The 19708-nt window shown below is 34.4% G+C and overlaps 2 protein-coding genes across 2 annotated transcripts; one reads left to right on the forward strand and one right to left on the reverse strand.

Moving 5' to 3' along the window:
• Positions 1–6230: 6230 nt before the first annotated feature.
• LOC129252986 (ATP-dependent DNA helicase 2 subunit 1) lies at positions 6231–8418 on the reverse strand. Its single transcript, XM_054891195.1, has 2 exons — positions 7680–8418; positions 6231–7626 (listed from the first exon to the last, which is right to left on the reverse strand). Exons 1-2 carry the CDS (start codon positions 8368–8370, stop codon positions 6410–6412), a joined length of 1908 nt encoding a protein of 635 aa, XP_054747170.1. The 5' UTR covers positions 8371–8418; the 3' UTR covers positions 6231–6409.
• Positions 8419–10245: 1827 nt separating this feature from the next.
• On the forward strand, positions 10246–19209 carry LOC129253458 (HIG1 domain family member 1A, mitochondrial). The gene is made up of 3 exons (XM_054891835.1): positions 10246–10518; positions 18069–18261; positions 18590–19209. Exons 1-3 carry the CDS (start codon positions 10425–10427, stop codon positions 18606–18608), a joined length of 306 nt encoding a protein of 101 aa, XP_054747810.1. The 5' UTR covers positions 10246–10424; the 3' UTR covers positions 18609–19209.
• Positions 19210–19708: the final 499 nt, after the last annotated feature.

Below are 19708 nucleotides of genomic sequence, written 5' to 3' on the forward strand. Positions count from 1 at the left end.
AAAATTTTTTTTGAGCTGCTCCGAAGCCACTATAACAGAAATTTCATGGGAAGCCATATATTTTATTATTGCAATAAAATCATATTTATCGTCAATCGTTGCTGTGTGACATGGCGAGAGAGAATAATAGTCGTGTCGGACATATGTGTCCGACGTGGCAGTCAATGTGTTAAAATCAGTGGAATTTCTTGTGATGAAACCAACCATTGCAAATGCTTTAGATATCACATAATCATTATGTTTAGTAAATGAAAGTTTAGTATCAAAAATAATGCCAAGATATAATTTATATTCTATATATATACCAAGATATATATATATAATTGGCGCGTACACCCTTTTTGGGTGTTTGGCCGAGCTCCTCCTCATATTTGTGGTGTGCGTCTTGATGTTGTTCCACAAATGGAGGGACCTATGTATAGTTTCAAGCCGACTCCGAACGGCAGATATTTTTATGAGTAGCTTTTTCATGGCAGAAATACACTCGGAGGTTTGCCATTGCCTGCCGAAGGGCGACCGCTATTAGAAAAATGTTTTTTTTCTTAATTTTGGTGTTTTCACCGAGATTCGAACCGACGTTCTCTCTGTGAATTCCGAATGGTAGTAACGCACCAACCCATTCGGCTACGGCGGCCGCGTACTGGGATACAGCTATTTAATTTGTAGTTAACACGAAAGTAATTCGGCTTCCTGGTATATGTTAAAATAAAACATTTATTAACATTCAGAAATAAATGGTTTCATGAGCACCAATTTTGAAAGGCATCGAGATCCGACTGTAAGTTTTGACTATCTTTTAAGTTATGTACCTCTTGAAGTAGTTTTATATCGTCCGCAAACATTAAACAGTTGGCAAACTTGAAATGTTTAGGTAAGTCATTTACAAAAATAGTAAACAGCAATGGTCCGCTATGAGTTCCTTGCGGTATACCAAACCATGCATTGACTATAACTTTAGACACAATGGGTCCAATTTTCACTAATAGTCTCCTACCTTTTAAGAAACTGGCGAAGAAGTTCAAGAGATTTCCTCGAATCCCATTGTGTTCCAACTTATACAAAAGTATTGAGTGGTCCACCTCGTCGAATGCTTTCGAAAAGTCTGTATGAATTACGTCTAATTGGGAACAGTTTTTAAATGCACTCATTATTTTATTTGTAGCTAAAACAAGATTAGAGCAGGTAGACCTGAAATGTGATATAACCTTATTTATATGATCAAATAACTTTATTTGTATTATTTGATCGAATAACTTTGCAATAGTGCTTTGCTTAACAATAGGCCTATAGTTACAGACGTTATTCCGATCACCTGATTTATAGACTGGTTCAATCCAGCAAAGTTTCCATGAATCGATAAAAATTCCACTATTTGCACACATTTTGTATATCAATAAAAGAGGACGAGCTAGTAAATCGACGCAAATTTTAAGAAGAATACGAATATGTTCAAATTTTGTTCTTTTGAACAAATCGTGCTAAGTATTAGGTATATCTGTTTAGAAATTGTGAGTGTACGAATTAATTGTGTGACCACTGTAAGAAAAAACAAATATTTGTGAAGCGTTCGAATTGTTTTTGTACTTTGGATAGGTTTTCACCATTTTTTCGTATCGACGTCAAATTGCAATATAGAGACATTCCTGCACACACTTATGTATATACACTCAGCAACAAAATTGTGCGTACAAACTAGCATTTATGCTCACAAATAACGGGTGATCAATTAAGAGGAGTTTTTTTCATTTGCGTTTTTTTACAGATCGCGCGCGAGTTGTGGCAAACTGTCATCGTGGATTTGTTGAACAGCGTTTGGCATTTCATCATGGAAAGACTCACACCGCAACGTCTACAAATTGTTCAACTGTATTATGAAAATCAGCGTTCTGTGACAAATGTTTTTCGTGCGCTTAGACCGCATTATGGTCAACATAATCGGCCTGCCTTAAACACTATTCGACATACCATCAACAAATTTGAATCCGAATATTCATTGGTGGATAATTCTCGACCGAATAGACCACGTCTAGCAAGAAGCATTGAGAATATAGCGGCAGTAGCAGAGAGTGCTCGTGAAAGCCGCGATGAATCGATTCGGCACCGTTCTCAGCAACTTGGACTGTCGTATGGAACAACTTGGTCAATTTTACGGAAGGATCTTCATTTAAAAGCATACAAAATACAGCTCGTACAAGAACTAAAGCCAAACGACCTTCCGGCACGTCACCGTTTTGCTGATTGGGCTCTTGAAAAAATTGAAGAAGATCCGCTGTTTTCGAGCAAAATTTTGTTCAGCGATGAGGCGCATTTCTGGCTCAATGGTTACGTCAATAAGCAAAATTGCCGTATTTGGGATGAAGAGCAACCAGAACAGGTTCAAGAGCTACCTTTACACCCAGAGAAAACAACGGTCTGGTGTGGTTTATGGGCTGGTGGAATCATCGGTCCATATTTTTTCAAAAATGATGATGGCCGTAACGTAACTGTGAATGGTGCTCGCTACCGTACCATGATATCGGACTTTTTGCTACCTGAAATTTAATCTAATGATCTCTACGACATTTGGTTTCAACAAGACGGAGCCACTTGCCATACAACTCGTGAAACAATGACTTTATTGAGAAGTCATTTCGGAGAGCAGCTGATTTCACGTATAGGACTTGTGAGTTGGCCACCAAGATCTTGTGATATCACACCTTTGGACTTTTTTCTTTGGGGATTCGTAAAGTCCAAGGTCTATGCTGATAAACCAGCTACGATTGAAGCTCTGGAAGCCAACATTACGCGTGTTATACACGACATACCAGTCGAAATGCTCGAACGAGTGATTGAAAATTGGAGCTTCAGAATGAACCACCTTAAGCGTAGTTGCGGCCAATATTTGAATGAAGTCATATTCAAAAAGTAAATGTCAAAGAATGTCCTTTCAAATGATAAATAAAGGTTTTGAACATAATTTACATTTTTGTTTTTTTTTTTTAACTATTGAAAAAAACACCTCATGATTGATCACCCGTTATATGTCAGAAATATTAAAAAAAAAAATTTCAAAATACCTTTTCAAATTTCACTCAATCCTTACTTAAAATATTCCACCAAGAATAATGAGTTTGCCCAAATCATTCATACGTTATCAATTTCAATTGCATCTATTGAATTTTCAAGAGCGTAAAAGATCATGGAGGCCAAATAAAAGAAATTGAAGTTGGTGAAAGAAAAATTATTATAAGGTTATGGAAGGAGGGATAAACTTTTCGCAAAATAGGAGCAACCGTCGCAAGAACAAATTCCTCAGTCCAGAGAGTCATTAAAAACTTTAAAGAAAGTGGAGATTACGTATCCCGTCCACGAACTGGTCGACGTCCACTACTTACAAATCGGGAGAAACGATATATCGAGCAGCAAGTACTAAATAACCCTAGGGTTACGGCAAGAAAAATTGCATAAAACATTAATTTACAGTTTTTAAAATCCATTAGGAAAGATACTATGCGAAGCACTGTGAAAAAGGCTGGATTTTATAATCGTGTTGCACGAAGAAAGCCAGTGGTATACCTAGTAAATAGACAAAAGCGACTCGCCTTTGCCAAAGAATATGTAAATAAGCCCAAAGAGTTCTGGAATAAGGTGCTTTTCACGGATGTAAGTTCTGCATTTTTGGCATTAAAGGTAGACCACTTGTATGTGGAGAAAACCAGTCACCGCCCTTAATTTTTAACTTTAAAGCGATTGTGAAACATGGCGAAGACGGAGTAATGGGTTGGGATCGCATGTGTGCAAAATGAATGGGACACTTAGAGTTTATACCGGCAACTATGGATCACAAAGTGTATTTGGGTATCTTGAAAGATAATTTGAAGCCAAATGTGGATGAATTAGGATTGGGGTCCGATTATTTATTTAAACAAGACAATGAACGAACGAAGCTTTGTTGTTATACAACGTCCATAAACAGCTTAAAACTGCTCACAGTCACCTGATTTAAGTCCTATAGAGCGTAGTTTTCGCATACCGTTACATCCAAAAAAATGCTCAAGAATTTAATGATAGATGAGTGGAAAAGAATCACATCCGAAGAAATGTTGAAGCTAGTGGAATCTATACCAAGACGTTCACTAGAGGTTATCGGAAGGAAAGGTTAACCAACGTCTTACTAATTGTAGTTCTAAGTGCTTAGTATTGTACCTGCCTTGATTTGTACGCAGACTTTTGCGCTCAATATCCTTGAAAATTTTTTATTTTTGTTGTTGTTTTTGTACAATGTTTCTGTTTTTGGTAAAAATCTTTATAAAAAAAAGAGGTTGTCTGTAAAGTCGGTTTACTGACGATAGTTTAACGTGATAACGTCATAAGAAAATACTGATTGAATGGTTGCAAAATTTTAATTTTATTTGTTTGATAGATATTTTGTATGGATATAGAGAATGAGTTAACATTAACATAACATAATATACTTTAACATAACATATCATAACATAACATAACATAACATAACATAACATAACATAACATAACATAACATAACATAACATAACATAACATAACATAACATAACATAACATAACATAACATAACATAGCATAACATAACATAACATAACATAACATAACATAACATAACATAACATAACATAACATAACATAACATAACATAACATAACATAACATAACATAACATAACATAACATAACATAACATAACATAACATAACATAACATAACATAACATAACATAACATAACATAACATAACATAACATAACATAACATAACATAACATAACATAACATAACATAACATAACATAACATAACATAACATAACATAACATAACATAACATAACATAACATAACATAACATAACATAACATAACATAACATAACATAACATAACATAACATAACATAACATAACATAACATAACATAACATAACATAACATAACATATCATAATATAACATAACATGCTGTTCAAGCAAGGTAACGACGCATGAACAAGATAACGACGCATTTTTTGGTGCGTGCAGCCGGCTACATAGAATTATAAGACGTTATCACGTCAAAAAATAATAATAACATTAAAACAACAGGTATTATTAACAAACTTGGTGTTATTTTAAATTCTTCAAGTAAATCAAATTAATAATAATCAATAAGAAGGCATATGCAAATACAAATACGTGAATTTATATTATATATGTACATATGCGCATATACATACACATATACGCTCACTTAAGTAGGAGAGAGCAAGATGTCGAACGTTGCCGTTCGTTTGCTTTGTTTGCTTTGTCGTTCGTTCCGCGCTTTCGCTTGCAGTTTATTCAAGGTAACGGCAATGAGCAAGGTAACGACACATGAGCAAGGTAACGGCAATGAGCAAGGTAACACTAATGAGCAAGGTAACGACACATTTTCGAATTATAAGACGTTATCACGTCAAAAGAATGTGTATTATAATAATGAACTAAATAAATAATACAATAATTTAAGTTAGAAACATTTGGAATGGATTATCTGTTCAGTGAGTGAAAAGTTAACTTTGTCTTGTACGCACAGTTTTGCTGCTGAGTGTATATATGTATTTGCATTCGCCGCTCCTGAAACCAGTTATTCGACTACACACAAGCATACTCATGCATGCTAACGTACATATGTATGCATATAACATTTCCTACTATTTTAATATTGCTTTTGTGCTGACCAGCATTTCGTCGACTCAGCCAATGGCACGTGCAAACTGCCTTTCTTTGCTTTTTTCGACCAACATCATTCATCATTTTTTATTAAATGCATTTTCCCCCTTTCGTTCTCATTTTTAAAATTCCCTTATAGTTTTCCACATTCTAGTTAGTGCACTTACTCCTGCTGCTTTTATAAAGTTTCTTATCGCTGACCTTTTCGCAATGAATTGCACTTAACTGTTAATTTTTCATCGTAAGCAATGCAACAATGCAAAAATAACGAAAAATAAGGGGCATTGCCAACAAATAATGCACATACGAATGCATAGGTATAGGTGTATCACCACTGTGAATCAGGGAAGTGTGCACACAATATTTGCATTATTTGTGTTCTTGTTGTAAAAGCGATTCGCTTTTCGGGTGTAGGAAATTTGACCGAAAATGAATTCGCAACAAACGCATATATTTATATACGGATTTAAAAATTAAAATTGCTGCTGTTTCAAAATACCCACCATAAGACAGTAAAACTTTAAATTATTGATAAAACTGAGAGCATAAAAACATATTTAATAAAAAACTCCTCAAACAATTTATATGCATATTTTGCTGGTACAAATTCGTTTTCATTTTCTTATATGTATGTATACAAATATAATTAAAATATCCTTTTTAAGTTTGGGTAACTGGAAATGTGTTTTAACAAAGGCATTCTATGTAAGCCAACAATCAATCTATCAGATCCTTTACACGGTCAATTAAATCCTGCTTCTTCGAGCGCAATGGAACCTGTACATCAAAATGTGTTTTCAGAATATCACACAGTTGTGCAATAGTGCAGCTACTCAGAGTATCGTTCTTTGCCAGCTGCTCAACATAATTCAGTTGCTTCAAACTGTCCACATCTAACTTAGGTACCTTAGTTGCATTGCCACCAGTTTTAGCAGAAGCCGCACGTTTTTTTGGGCTTTCTGCATCTTCACCAAAGATTTCATTTAAGCGCGGCAATATTTTGGCAATGCGTTCATCCTGTCGCTTTGTGTCCGGCATTCCACTAAGACCAGCACTATCGGTTTTTATATTTAGTGCCAGAGCTAGTATGTTGGACTGCAAAGCCTCCACAGTAGGGTCGACAAGCAAATTGGATTGGAATTTAGTACGCAACTTACCAACTATTTTCTCGAACACTTGTACACCTTCTTCGGGTGCCTCATTCTGCATAGTATTCCAATCAGTGAAGTCAATGTTTCGTATGTGCTTGGCGAAAGGTAAGTAAATTATTTTGAAACCATCACCTGAGAGCAACGGGCGAGATGTGTCACCCTCAGGGTCACCCCCTTCCACGGGTAGCAATGCAACGTATCGAGGAATTGATTTGCGTTTGCGCATCAATAAACAAATAGCAATTTTTTCGCGTGCCATACATCGTTCCCACAGAGCTCGAAATAGACGTTTCGAACCACTAATGCCTTTATCATCGGGATACATGAAGTTTTGTGGCTTATAGTACCAATTTTCAGGCATTTCCGATATCGATTTAAAACCGAGTAGCATCATGCCTGGCGCATGCAGATTCCGCACACGATTGATTTGCTCTGGTGTAATGCGTATTGGCATATCACCCAAGTTAATTTCATACCAGCCACCACTTTGTTTAACTTGATGTTCTTCCACGATATCCATTGTTTCTTGAGACTGTTTGCGCACCATAATTACGCGCTTCTGCTGCACAATGGAGTTGTCTTTACGTAGTAGCCGTACTTTTCGCGGCATGAAGCGAGCTCTGAAATAATTATAGTATTGCACTGATATGAACAAGTCCGGACCCAGCGACAATTTAAAGTGGCCCAGTGAACGTCTCAGCACATTTTGGCGCAATTTACGATCAGATAACAACGTGCGCAACTCCTCGGGATTTCGCGGATCAAATGCTTCAATATCACCATCTGAAAGAATATATATTTAATAAAATAACAATTCAGAAAATTATTAGGCCAACCTTCGACAAGCGTTAAAAATTCTTTATAAAAAGGCTCATAGTCAAATTCATCTACCATAGGCACCAGTTGAAATTCAATTTCTTTTCCCTCCAAATCCTTTGCTTTTTGCAAAGCTCTTTGATATAAATTTGATGTTGTTGGATGAGGTGTTGCCCTATCAGTTAGATAAACCAATGTGGATGAAACCAAATTGTATCCAGCATTTTCGAAAAGATTTATGCACAAACGCAGCATAACCGAGAAGTCGCTGTTTCCACCATTGCCTACTATGCCATAATCGACACCGAAACCTTGCTCCGCGGTTTCCATAAAGCGCAAATAATGTTCCACAATGGACTTGGATAACTCCCGTAATGGCAGGAATACAGCACAATTTGGTGGAACCACAATATTATCCAAACTGCTTGCCTCATATGGATCTGTATTCTTCGCAGTGTTGGCAAATACGATACCAATAAGGTCCTTGGAGTTTACTAGTAATCCAGATATTAGAGCTTTGCGCACAATATCCAAAGCCACTACGAACCGTTCATACTCCTCATAAAGATTAGCGTCAAGCACGAAAATTAGCGCTTCGCGGCCTTTATAGTTTGGTTTGGTTTCATCGTCGTCATCTTCACTGTCACTGCATAAAACGTCATAACTTGGATTCCAATTAGTCGTAGAGGCGGACGATCTTATGCTTGCCATTGTCAAAACAGACCTTATTTCACCACTGATTCACTGTAATATTGTTTTAAAATAGAATTATTGGCAAAGCTAGAATAACAGCTGATGGCGGAGGCGAAATTTATCCAGTAAATTTCAAAAGTGGCACAGGGTGAGGCAAATAACCAAATAATATTTTTGTATCGTCCTGAATTGACAGTGGCGCCAATCTATGATCTATCTAGGATGAAGTTACATAAATGGTTAATACAGTTTGGAATTTTAGTGGGGATATATCATGGTGGGTTATATACAGTTATATCTAAGCCACACTATTGTATTGAAACGCACATATCCAATTTTGGCCAATTTCTTTATGATATTTAGTTACGATTTCAATTAAGTTTTTCCCGATATAGTTGTAATTTTTAAATATCTAAATTTGTATATTTTTAGTTTTTTTGATACGACTTTCTTAAAAATTTTATCATTTTTTTATGCAACCATGTTACATAAAAGACAGTTTTGACAATCAGCTGAGAGTGTTTTTACTTATGGATCAATACAATGATCGTAAATGATGCGAAATCGCTAATGAAAACAACAAGTAAAGGCTTTCGCACACGGGTCGTATCGTTATCGTAGCATATAAGACAAAAAACACCCGATGCATACCCTTCGTTGTTGCACACTTTTCTTCGATCGACATATTGAGAACTCGTAATTCGACAATAACTCGTTGCATTGTGTGCGGACAAGCAAGCGTATCGTCATCTGCTCTGCATTACTTTTTAATGCGTAACATTTTTTAAATTTTATAGAATTAGTTCTATATCGTGTATATATTATGTATATATATATATATGTATATATATATAATATTATATATATATATATATGTATATGATAAACAGGAATAATATTAGTAGTGTGGGTCGCCCATTTCTATCTTTAGACTTCCAGATATTGACCTGTTTTTTTGGAATTGACTCCAAATTTTTGATTTAGAAAGGACTGAAACCATTAACCGACCTTAACTTATTTCCTTCAACATTATAAATACATAATTTTTGTTTCAAAACATTATTGTCGATTTTTTTTTATTCCTTTTTTTATTCGTTACTTTTTGATTAGCTTATTACGTAATTTCTTGCGCTTTTAGACGAGTGGTTTCTTCGAAAACTCGACTTTTATTTACAGAACTAATTACTATTTTCCATACAATTCTGCAGCTGATCTTTCCTGACGCATTTTCCGTGGAAGTCATTTAAATTGATGATTGATGAAAATATTCATATTTTACAATGAATTGTAAAAAATAAATTATTGTAATAATTATAGCCAAATAAACTCCCACCGTCAAATGTACAACCCTGTATGAAAAGGAAAAAAAATGTAGACTGAAAACTATTTTGCACACATTTCCTCCTGTAAAACAGTCAACAGAGAACGTAAATTCATCTACGTTCTCTGCAGTCAACAGAATTGGGGCTAATTCTGTGTTTTTTCCATTCCAATTTATATGACTGGGACTATATTCGCTCAAAACCGTCTTCTTCTTCCTATTTTTTGACAGGCACCTAGGTCTGCAATGTTCAATTAGAATTTTTATGGTAACATTAAGCGCAAAAAAATATCGAAAAAAATACAAAATATTGTAATATCCTTACTATAAAGAAATTTACAATAACAAATATTTTGAATATATTTCTTTCTTTAATAATGATTTCTTTATTGAGAAATATCTAAATTTGTACGACATTTTTTAGACTTTTTGATACGATTTTCTATGAAATTTAGTTATTTTTTATGCAACCATGTTACAAAAAGACCGCCTTTGAATCAGGTGATGTCAGCTGTAGATATTTTTGACAACCAGCTGAGAGTGATTTCACTTACACATCTGTACTATGTTCATATCTATACAATTATTAATCGACCACTATCGTTAGAAGTAATCTTTACGATTGAAAAAAGTGCATTTCTATAAAGTTATACAGTAGATGACGGCATACATTAAGATCGAAAAATAGTGAAGTTGTCGATTTGTGCTTAGTGAATTTCCCGATATATTTTAACTAAACAAATAAATAATAATGAGTTCAAAATCATACTTTGAGAATAGTAGTGACGAAAGTCAGGGCGGAAAACTTTCAAGAAAAGTAAAGGATTCACCGTTCATGGTTATTGGTTAGTAAACTACCTTTAAGTTTTATATAACTAACTATAGTTTAAACAAACAAATCTTTGAAGCAAATAAATTGTAAAAACTTGTCTCTGCTGACACGACAACAAACTTAACACTTTGACACGATAATTGCACGCGCTCCAATTGCTGTGGGAAGAATTTTTTTGTATTCCATTTGCACCTTGACCTTGGCCATGCTTAGGGTCGTACGCGTGCAGAAGCCGTTTTCAGTTTTTGTGATAATTACACAATAATTTACACTTTGAAATAATATAATGTGTACTTAGCATATTTGATATTCTGATTGAGAAAAAAATTGCAAATGTAGTAAAAAGTGCGATATCTTCTCCTAAGCAGGAAATAGATAATCTCAAATTAACAGACGTGAACAGTCTCTTTGCCTACATAACAGCGTAAATATACTCTCCGCTCGCAGCGTTTGTTTCTTTTTTATTTTATTTGCTCAGGGTCTTGTATTTTCTATGATTCATTTTGAAAGACTTGCATTAACGGAAATAAGAACATCAAACTGTCGCAATTATTAAATTATATTTGCAGTAAAATCTAGTCTCCTTAATAGTCGTTCGAATTCGTTATATGTGTTCAATACATGTGTCTTTCCATTAAAAAAACCAAATTGGTGATGTAATGATTTGGATGAATTGCTCATATGTGTTGCTCTTATGAATTGCAGTCATAACTTTCATTTGTAAATTTACCTTTATCTTCTTAAGTATATTATTTAATGCCACTTATTCCAATTGTCGTGAACATTTGTCTCAAGTTGCTGGGTGAATTCCAATTCAGCTATCTACATATCGGCTTTTTTTTTTATTTGGCGCATAGACAGCTGGCGCTCAAAGATTCACGTACAGTATGATTACCGTTCACATGTTTCTCAACTATATACATGTATATGTATTTTATTAATTTTGAGCGTGTGCTTTCGCTTTCATAGTTGCCGTGTACAAGTAATCACTAATGAGAAAAACTTAAATGAAATGGTAAAAGGATACATATGCCTGGCAGATTTAGAATATTTAAATTTAAATATGTGTGTAAATGTGAATATCAGTCTAGACTCGGCAAAACTTCGTTTGGCTTAAAACCTAAATATTCTAAAAGAGAGAACCCAAAACTGTTATATAAAGCATCTTTAAATTCCGCTGTCAATTTTTAGCGCATAATTCATATCATATATGTAGAAACTTGGAAATAGCAGGATATATATGTATATACCTGTATGTAGATGAAAAACTGATGTAAATAAGCAACGCTGAAATAAAGCTGCCTAAAAGTACATTTGTTGTGAAATAGTTTCATGAGGTATACGTGGTGAATCTTGCTCGATAACTTGTTGCTTTCACATGGAAATTTTTGTCAAGTGAGCCAAGCAGAGAAGTGGCTCTGTGGGCATCAAGGCGAATTTATTACAGGTGAGGGCAACCACATATAAGTAAAAACATACATGTATTTGTTGTTACCTTTGGTGTGGGCATCACGTAAAACTCACCTGTTTGTTTTCAGGGTGATTTGCTTGTGAAACGTAAATAAAGCAATTCAAGCTTCGCGTTTAAATTACTTAGTACTTCCGATTAATTTATTAAATTGTAGGCCTGGGGAAATTGCTTTGAAGATGCCTGCATATTCGAATTAAAGGACAACCGCGAGTCAATAAATTGGCATACGTGAATAAATTTTATACTTGCACCAATAGCTCAAATGTAAGCGTACAAATATATACAAACAAATCATATCATTTTGACGTTGATCATATCTACGGCGGAAAATTCAGCTGGGTGGTTGCCATCACCTTAATAAATCCACCTTGGTGGGCATGTTCGCCAAAAATAAAAAAATTACATTAAAAACAAAAACAACTATGGCCCCTATTATGAGTTACATTCGATCTTCGATATTCGCTGGTTGTCGAAGATCGAAAATCGAATGTCAATTTGGTATTATGAGCGGTGCAGCCCTGTCGAAATTTTCGTTGAATACCGAATTTAGAGTCGAATGCAATTTTGCTTTCGATTGTGTTGCGTATATGGGGTAAACTTGTTAAAATGTAAGTTGTTTGCGATTATTTATGGTTTTATAGTAACCAAATAATAAATATATACTAATTTTGTTAATTTTATGCAGGTCGAAAGTCGTGAGTACCAAATAGCAATTAGAAAGGCTAGTTTCATTAATGGAAGAGAATCCACAATTCGCAAAAGGGATTTGCACCAAAGTTCAAGCTGCAAAAAAATGGGAGGAATTTACAACGGAGCTGAATTGCTTGGGACCACCAGTTAGAACGGCAGCAAAATGGATTAAGGTTAATAATGGTTTTTTTGTGATGTTTATAGAAATACATTTTTATTTTCCCTTGGCAGGTTTGGGCTGAAATACGTAGAGGAACTGAAATACATATTTTTTTGGAATGACGAGTAATTGAATAAAGAAAGTTTATAACAAAAATAAAACAGCAACTGTGGCGTAAAGGTTTCTACTTAATACTTTTTAGATTTTTCTATAATATTCTAAGAATTTCATTTCTTATGTTTTCTGCTTCTCCGTTATTTGGCTCCACTTCAATATCTTCAGCATCATCGTTGAGGGTCTCATCGGATAACTCTTCATCCGGAAGTTGAACATTATAAAACAAGCAAATGTTGTGCAAAGCTGCACACACATTAATAATTTGTTTTGCTTTTTTTGGAGAATAGTGAAGAGCTCTTGGCTCGGGTGCACTGCTGCAACTGGTTTTCTGTACTGGACAGTAGGTTCATAAACGCCTCTTTAGATGATCTAAAGTTCTTTAAAAAACTGTAAGGAAATTTCTGTAATATTAAGTACGTCAACACATTTTGAAAATTCTAAACGTACTCAGTGGAAGCCATTTCTAGGGGGTTGGATGCGCCCCTCAACTGTTTTCTACTTCTAGCTAGTTCCACTAATCTTTCATCGTCCGATGAATCGTCGAAACACAACTCCGTTGTACTCATTTTCACAAAAAATACTTTTTTAACTTTTAAAAATAATGTTAGCAAAGAATTTCAATACAATCGGTTTTTCTTTTATTTTGATTTCCTGTATCAGCTGAGAAAAAATTATCTATTGTAAATGCGTCGAACGATCGAAATTCACAGTAGTCCTATTCTTCAACGAATGAGCACCATAATACCAAATGAAAATTCGTTCGATCAGCACTTTCGACTACAGTCGAAGATCGAATGTTGCTCATAATAAGGGCCTATCTCATTTTGTGTTGATGCTTGAAGTTTGCACAGTGGCGGAAAAAATGTTCGGTATGTCATCTGTAGCCTACTTTATCAGCGGCGCGTGTAGACTTGATTCGTCATTGTTTATGGCGTAATATATATGTATGTACATTAGGGTGGTCCAAAAAACTCAAGTTTTTTTTAGAGACCTAGGGACCCTCTCATTTTGTTACATCTAATAAAATAATAAGCTATGCAAAATCTTAGCACCCTAGAACATATAGAAGGCAGTGCTCAACAACGTTTAGTTTTCATAAATTTCTATAAAAAACTCATACTTTCGGGTAATTAACGCCTTTTTTGACATGAATGTGGTAGGGGCTTTAGACAGGAATAAAGTTTCCGATCGTGAAGCTGTAAGGCTTATCATTCCTATTGCCGCCGCACTTGGCCATGATCCTGCGGCATTGCCGCTTTCAAGAAGTTCTATAAAAAGAAAACGAGAAGCAGCAAGGTAGAATTTTTCAACAGAGATGAAATCAAACTTAGACATCAAAGAACCAGTTGTTGTTCATTGGGACAGCAAAATCTTGCCCGACATTTTAGGTTCACAAAAAGTAGATAGACTACCAGTGCTAGTTTCCTATGCTGGTGGAAATGAGAAACTACTGGGGGTGCCAAAATTGGCTAGTGCAACAGGTTCGAAAACTGGAGATGCAGTACTTAAAACTCTTAAAACATGGAATCTTGATGATAAAATCATTGGTATGGGATTTGACACAACAGCCGTCAACACTGGTGTCAAGAGTGGTGCATGCACTTTCATTGAAAATACGCTGAACAAAGAACTTCTATGGTTGCCGTGTCGCCATCACATAATGGAAATCATTTTGAGCAAAGTACTTACATTATGTTTGGGACCTTCAAGCTCTCCTGAAATTCCCATATTTAAAAGGTTAAAGGAATCATGGAATGCAGTTGATCGATCAGATTACACACCATTAAATTTTTCCCCTGGAGAAGCTGAGTTAAAAAACAGTGCCATCGAATCCCTGATACATCATCTTAGTAAGAAAGACCAGCCTCGAGATGACTACCTCGAACTTATTGAACTGACACTGTTGGTGTTGGGACAAACAATAGAAAAAATTCACTGGAGAGCACCTGGGCCTATACACCACGCTCGGTGGATGGCTAAGCTTATTTAAATTGTACCTTTTCCAAGGTCAGGGAGTTTACCATCTCACAAACAAGGAGAAAGAAAACTTGGACAGATTTGTCCGTTTCGGAGCACTTTTGTACGTGAAAAACTGGGTTGAGGCTCCAATCAGCGCCAATGCAGCTTTCAACGACCTAATGTTTTGGAAAGAGGCTAGGAAATATAGCTCGATTGATGGAGAGATAGCCAAAACCATCAAAAAAGCGTTCCAGCAACATTTGTGGTATCTATCCGACGAACTGGTCGGATTATCACTTTTTTCCACGAAAGTGAGCCTTGAAAACAAAGTGAGCATCGTGAATAAGATGTCTGTCCCTGCACCGCCCAGGATGATTAGAGGAAATGCCAATTTATTAAGTGATGAATGTGAATTGGCAGATTTCGCTAATAGTAGAACAATGATGTTGTTTACTAAGCTAAATATTAAGCAAAGCTTTTTGAACAAGCACCCAAGTGAATGGGAACAGACGCCAGAATTCAAAGAGGCAAAAAATACTGTAAATAAAATCAAAGTGGTCAATGACATCGCAGAAAGAGGTGTTGAACTATTTCAAGATTTTAACAAACTCATAACAAATGATGAGGAGGAAAAACAGCTGTTGCTGCAGATTGTAGAGGCTAATCGGAAACAATTTCCGACTGAACCAACGAAGAAGGTCGTTCTAGAAAGCCTACAGAAACCATCCACTTCTAAAGAAAAAATGTAAAAGCTTGCATTTTTAATTATTATGGTCTTCACCATAAAATGTACATATTTTTAACATGATTTATAATGTAAAATAACCAAATAAATTTAAGTTTTTGTATTCTAACATGTCTTGTCATTTTTTTCAAAAATTGTAAAAAAAACTCCCATTTTCATTTTTTAAACAGCGTTGAGCACTGCCTTCCAAGTGACTTATGACCTTGAAAATTTAGCTCTTTACTTCTTATATCAAATAGAAAAGAATTGGGGGGTCCCTTGGCTTTTACATCCAACTTGAGTTTTTACCATAGGATCTTGGACCACCCTAATGTACATACATATGTAAATAGGCACGTCATATACAGCTGTTGACAGCTAATTAGAAACGACACTTATTTCAAAATAAATTTTCCATTTTCCTTTTAAACACGTATTTTCATAACTTTTTGCCAATTTTATTTAAACATATGATAAACTTAAAAACTAGTGGAAAACAATTTAATCGCAATTCTTTATTAAATAAATATATATTTTTTTAAAGCATGTGAAATGCACGATTTGGATAGGGCAACTAATTAGAAACAGTAATGTATTATCAGATCAACATAAAGATTATGTTAGTATTTGGTTCCATAACCCTTTTGCTTCAACACTGTCTCACATCGTTTGCGCATTGATGTAATGTGATTCTGACAGCGCGCCACAGGTATTGCTTGCCATGCCGTTTTTACTTCGGCAAAAAGGACATCCATATTTGGGATATTTTTGGCACTCATGGCTTTTTTAACGTCACCCCAGAGATGCTCTATTGGGTTTAAGTCCGGACTGGATGATGGCCATTCCAAAACATTGATGAAATTTTCGTCGAAAAACTGTTTCGTCAACTTTGCCGTGTGCTTTGGATCATTATCCTGTTGAAACTTCCATATAACAGGCAACATTACATTTTTTAGTATATCGACGTATTTCTCCCTATTCAAAATTCCATCAATCCTATGGATTGGGCCAACACCATTCCACCAGAAACATCCCCACACCATGATTGATCCTCCACAATGCTTCACTACCCGTGAAACGTAGCGAGGATTGAATTCTTGGTTTAACTAAGTAACCCATGCACTGCGTTGGATAATATCAACGGTACTTCAACTACAAAACTAGGCGCATTGGTTAGTAAATAGAGTAACAAAAGCAGTGCAAATGATTTTAAGAGAAAAAATAACAGTAAATTTAAACAGTTTAATATTATGCTCATCAAGCGTTTATCAAAAGAGAGCGTTTCTAATTAGCTGACAACAGTTGTATATACATATAGAGTCGTACTGAGCACAACTGCCAATGTTATAATTTGTGAATTGTAGGCACGTGTGTCTAATTATATGTATGTATATGTTTTCATGCTCAAACAATTGATTATGTTTATATTCGGTCTGCTCATGTAAAAAATTATCCAGTAAGCTAATTTCCGAGAATTCGCTCTCAAAGAGAGAAAAATATCAAAAAAAGTACATGAACGCCAAATCAGTAAAAATTTGCAAGTTTTACGAGCAGCGGATTAAAATGTTGGAAGGAAAAATTACAAAGATTAAAAATTTGTTCAGTTGAGCTACCTCGTATTTAATTAAAAAAAAATGAATAAAGCAAATAAAATGCAAAATAAATTGTCTATTGATGTTGCCGTAAATACTAAAAGTTGAGTGCACCAATGCATTATTGTTGTTGGACTGGGAAAAAAGATTGTAATTGTTTGCTCGAAACCAAAGGCTGAATAGAATTGTTCTGAGAAATGACAATATCTTGACCTACATCTCATTTCAAATTTTTTAACGTACATACATACATTACATATGTATGTATTTATGTAGATACTGTGAGCGTCAAAATAAAGTGTACAAAGCATTTTGTTATAATATGGATTTTATTTCAGTCTTTTATAACAAAATATATTTTAATTTCATGTTTTTTAAATTAGTATTTGATTCTCTACTTAATACTAGAAACAACAAAAATAAATTACAACAACAAAAGTTTTAAAACAAAAACTAAATTTAGTGCTTATTTTACGCGTCAAAATAAAGTTTACAGCGTACACCAGTAGCATTTTAGCGATGTTTTACCGTAAAAATACCGTTATATTTGGTTGTTTACTTCCTTTTTCGTTGCATTGAAACTTTTTTCATATTGTATTTTAATTGGTTGTGATCGGCAGAGTGAAAATTTTTGTCTACAGTAAATTAAATTCTATTATTTATTTTTTTCAATAATGGGTAAACAAACTTTGACTGATGTTAGAGAACTGGTACTAGAGTTTTTTAATTTCAATTCCAGCTCTTCACGCTTTCTCTTGGTATTACTTTATTAAACATTTTTTCCCACCCTCCTCTTATAATATAATAAATAGCTTAAATACCTATATTTACATGTGTGTTTTCATTGCAGGTTTGGCTGGATTCGTAGCAGCTGGCGTAATTGGCGCTTATAAATATAAGAATCGCGGCACCATGAGCACAAGTGTTTTCCTAATGCAGCTACGTGTCGCCGCGCAAGGTACCGTAGTCGGAGCGCTAACTTTGGGCCTGGCTTATACGATGGCAAACGATTATCTGTTCAAGGACAAAAAACCCACAGAAAAGTAATACTGACTTGACTTGTAGCACTTAGGTTACATTAGTTAATAGTGTATGTTTGTGTGTATTTGTCAGTGATTAATGTGAATTTGAAATTTTTTTTTCAAAAAAAATCAGTACCTCAAAAACATTTGGCGTGACCAGATAAACTTCAGTTAATAAACATAAACATCTGTTATCAGCACTAGCCTTATTCAGTAAATCATATTATACTTAAATAATTATAAAAAAAAGTAATTTTCTCATCTACCGTTACTGTAAATGTATTACTATAAGTATATTCGTTTTTAATTTTCCTTGGTTAAATGTTTTTTCTTTTTCTTTTTTTTTCAGTACAAAAGTTTCCAACTAAAAACATGCTCCAATTATTGATTAATTGAGTATTTTTTGGCCTCTCATGTCTTGGAAGTCATGCATAACTAAGACATATTTTTATAATTTGTAAAGTGTCAATACACCTATGTATGTATGTATGATTGCATCTACAGCCACTTCAAAATTACAATAACACTTTGGAGCTTCTTTGGATGACAGTAACACTGATCTTGAAATCATTATCATCATCAATCACGTGTCACACTCACTTAATTCCACTCTGCTCAACGCACCGTTGTCATTCACTATTCAAATAATTTCTTAGCAATTTGAGGCCATCTCTGAACGTCTCAACATTTAAGTTTGTACATACATAGATATTACATACATACTCATGCAATGCACATTTTTTCAATATACATAAATGTATTGCATAACAATAGGATATCTGCTGTATGTAAGTTAAGATTAAAATGACTACAAAACTGGTTTACTTTAAATGACGAGATCCTATTGTCTGTGATATGCGAACTAATGCAATGTTGAGAAATCTTTTCTTTTAGTTAAACGATTTAATATACAGATGCTATACTGATTAATTTAAGTTAAATGTAAAAAAGATATAAAAATTAAAATTAAATATTAGAAATATAAAAAAATTATCAAAATGAATTTACTTGTTTATGAAGTTGTGTGATGGACATTTTTGTATATTTATGTCTTGTGAAACACTAAATCGATGGATAGAACTAGAAATCGACGCTTTCACATTTAAAATTAAAGCGTCTCTATACGATTTCCATTTGTGGAACAACATCATGACGCACGCCACAAATAGGGGGAGGATCTCGCCCAAGCACTCAGAACGGGTGTACGCGCCAATTATATGATATGTATATTATATACACATAGTAGAAAAAGTCTGCGTTCACCTATGCAAATATTCTTTGCATTAGAAAAAGTTCAAAACAATAAATATTTCAGAAATTTTTTTTAATGAGTTTTATTTAGTTCACTTAAACGTAACTATCACACATATTTCGCTACCAATAACAAAATCAAATTTAAAATGAGATCACATAAAATTAAAAAGGCCATTCAAACTAAACGGAAAAAGTTTGCGTTCACTTCAATAAT

The sequence above is a fragment of the Anastrepha obliqua genome, chromosome 1, assembly GCF_027943255.1.
Source record: "Anastrepha obliqua isolate idAnaObli1 chromosome 1, idAnaObli1_1.0, whole genome shotgun sequence".
NCBI classification, from domain to species: domain Eukaryota; kingdom Metazoa; phylum Arthropoda; class Insecta; order Diptera; family Tephritidae; genus Anastrepha; species Anastrepha obliqua.

Bases quoted from the DNA above. Each gene is read 5' to 3' on its own strand.
- LOC129252986 (XM_054891195.1), bottom strand. From the start codon at position 8,370: ATGGCAAGCATAAGATCGTCCGCCTCTACGACTAATTGGAATCCAAGT. The intron at 7,627-7,679 runs GTTGGCCTAATA...ATATTCTTTCAG, and splicing joins ATTTTTAACGCTTGTCGAAG to ATGGTGATATTGAAGCATTT.
- LOC129253458 (XM_054891835.1), top strand. From the start codon at position 10,425: ATGAGTTCAAAATCATACTTTGAGAATAGTAGTGACGAAAGTCAGGGC. The intron at 10,519-18,068 runs GTTAGTAAACTA...TTTTCATTGCAG, and splicing joins TTCACCGTTCATGGTTATTG to GTTTGGCTGGATTCGTAGCA.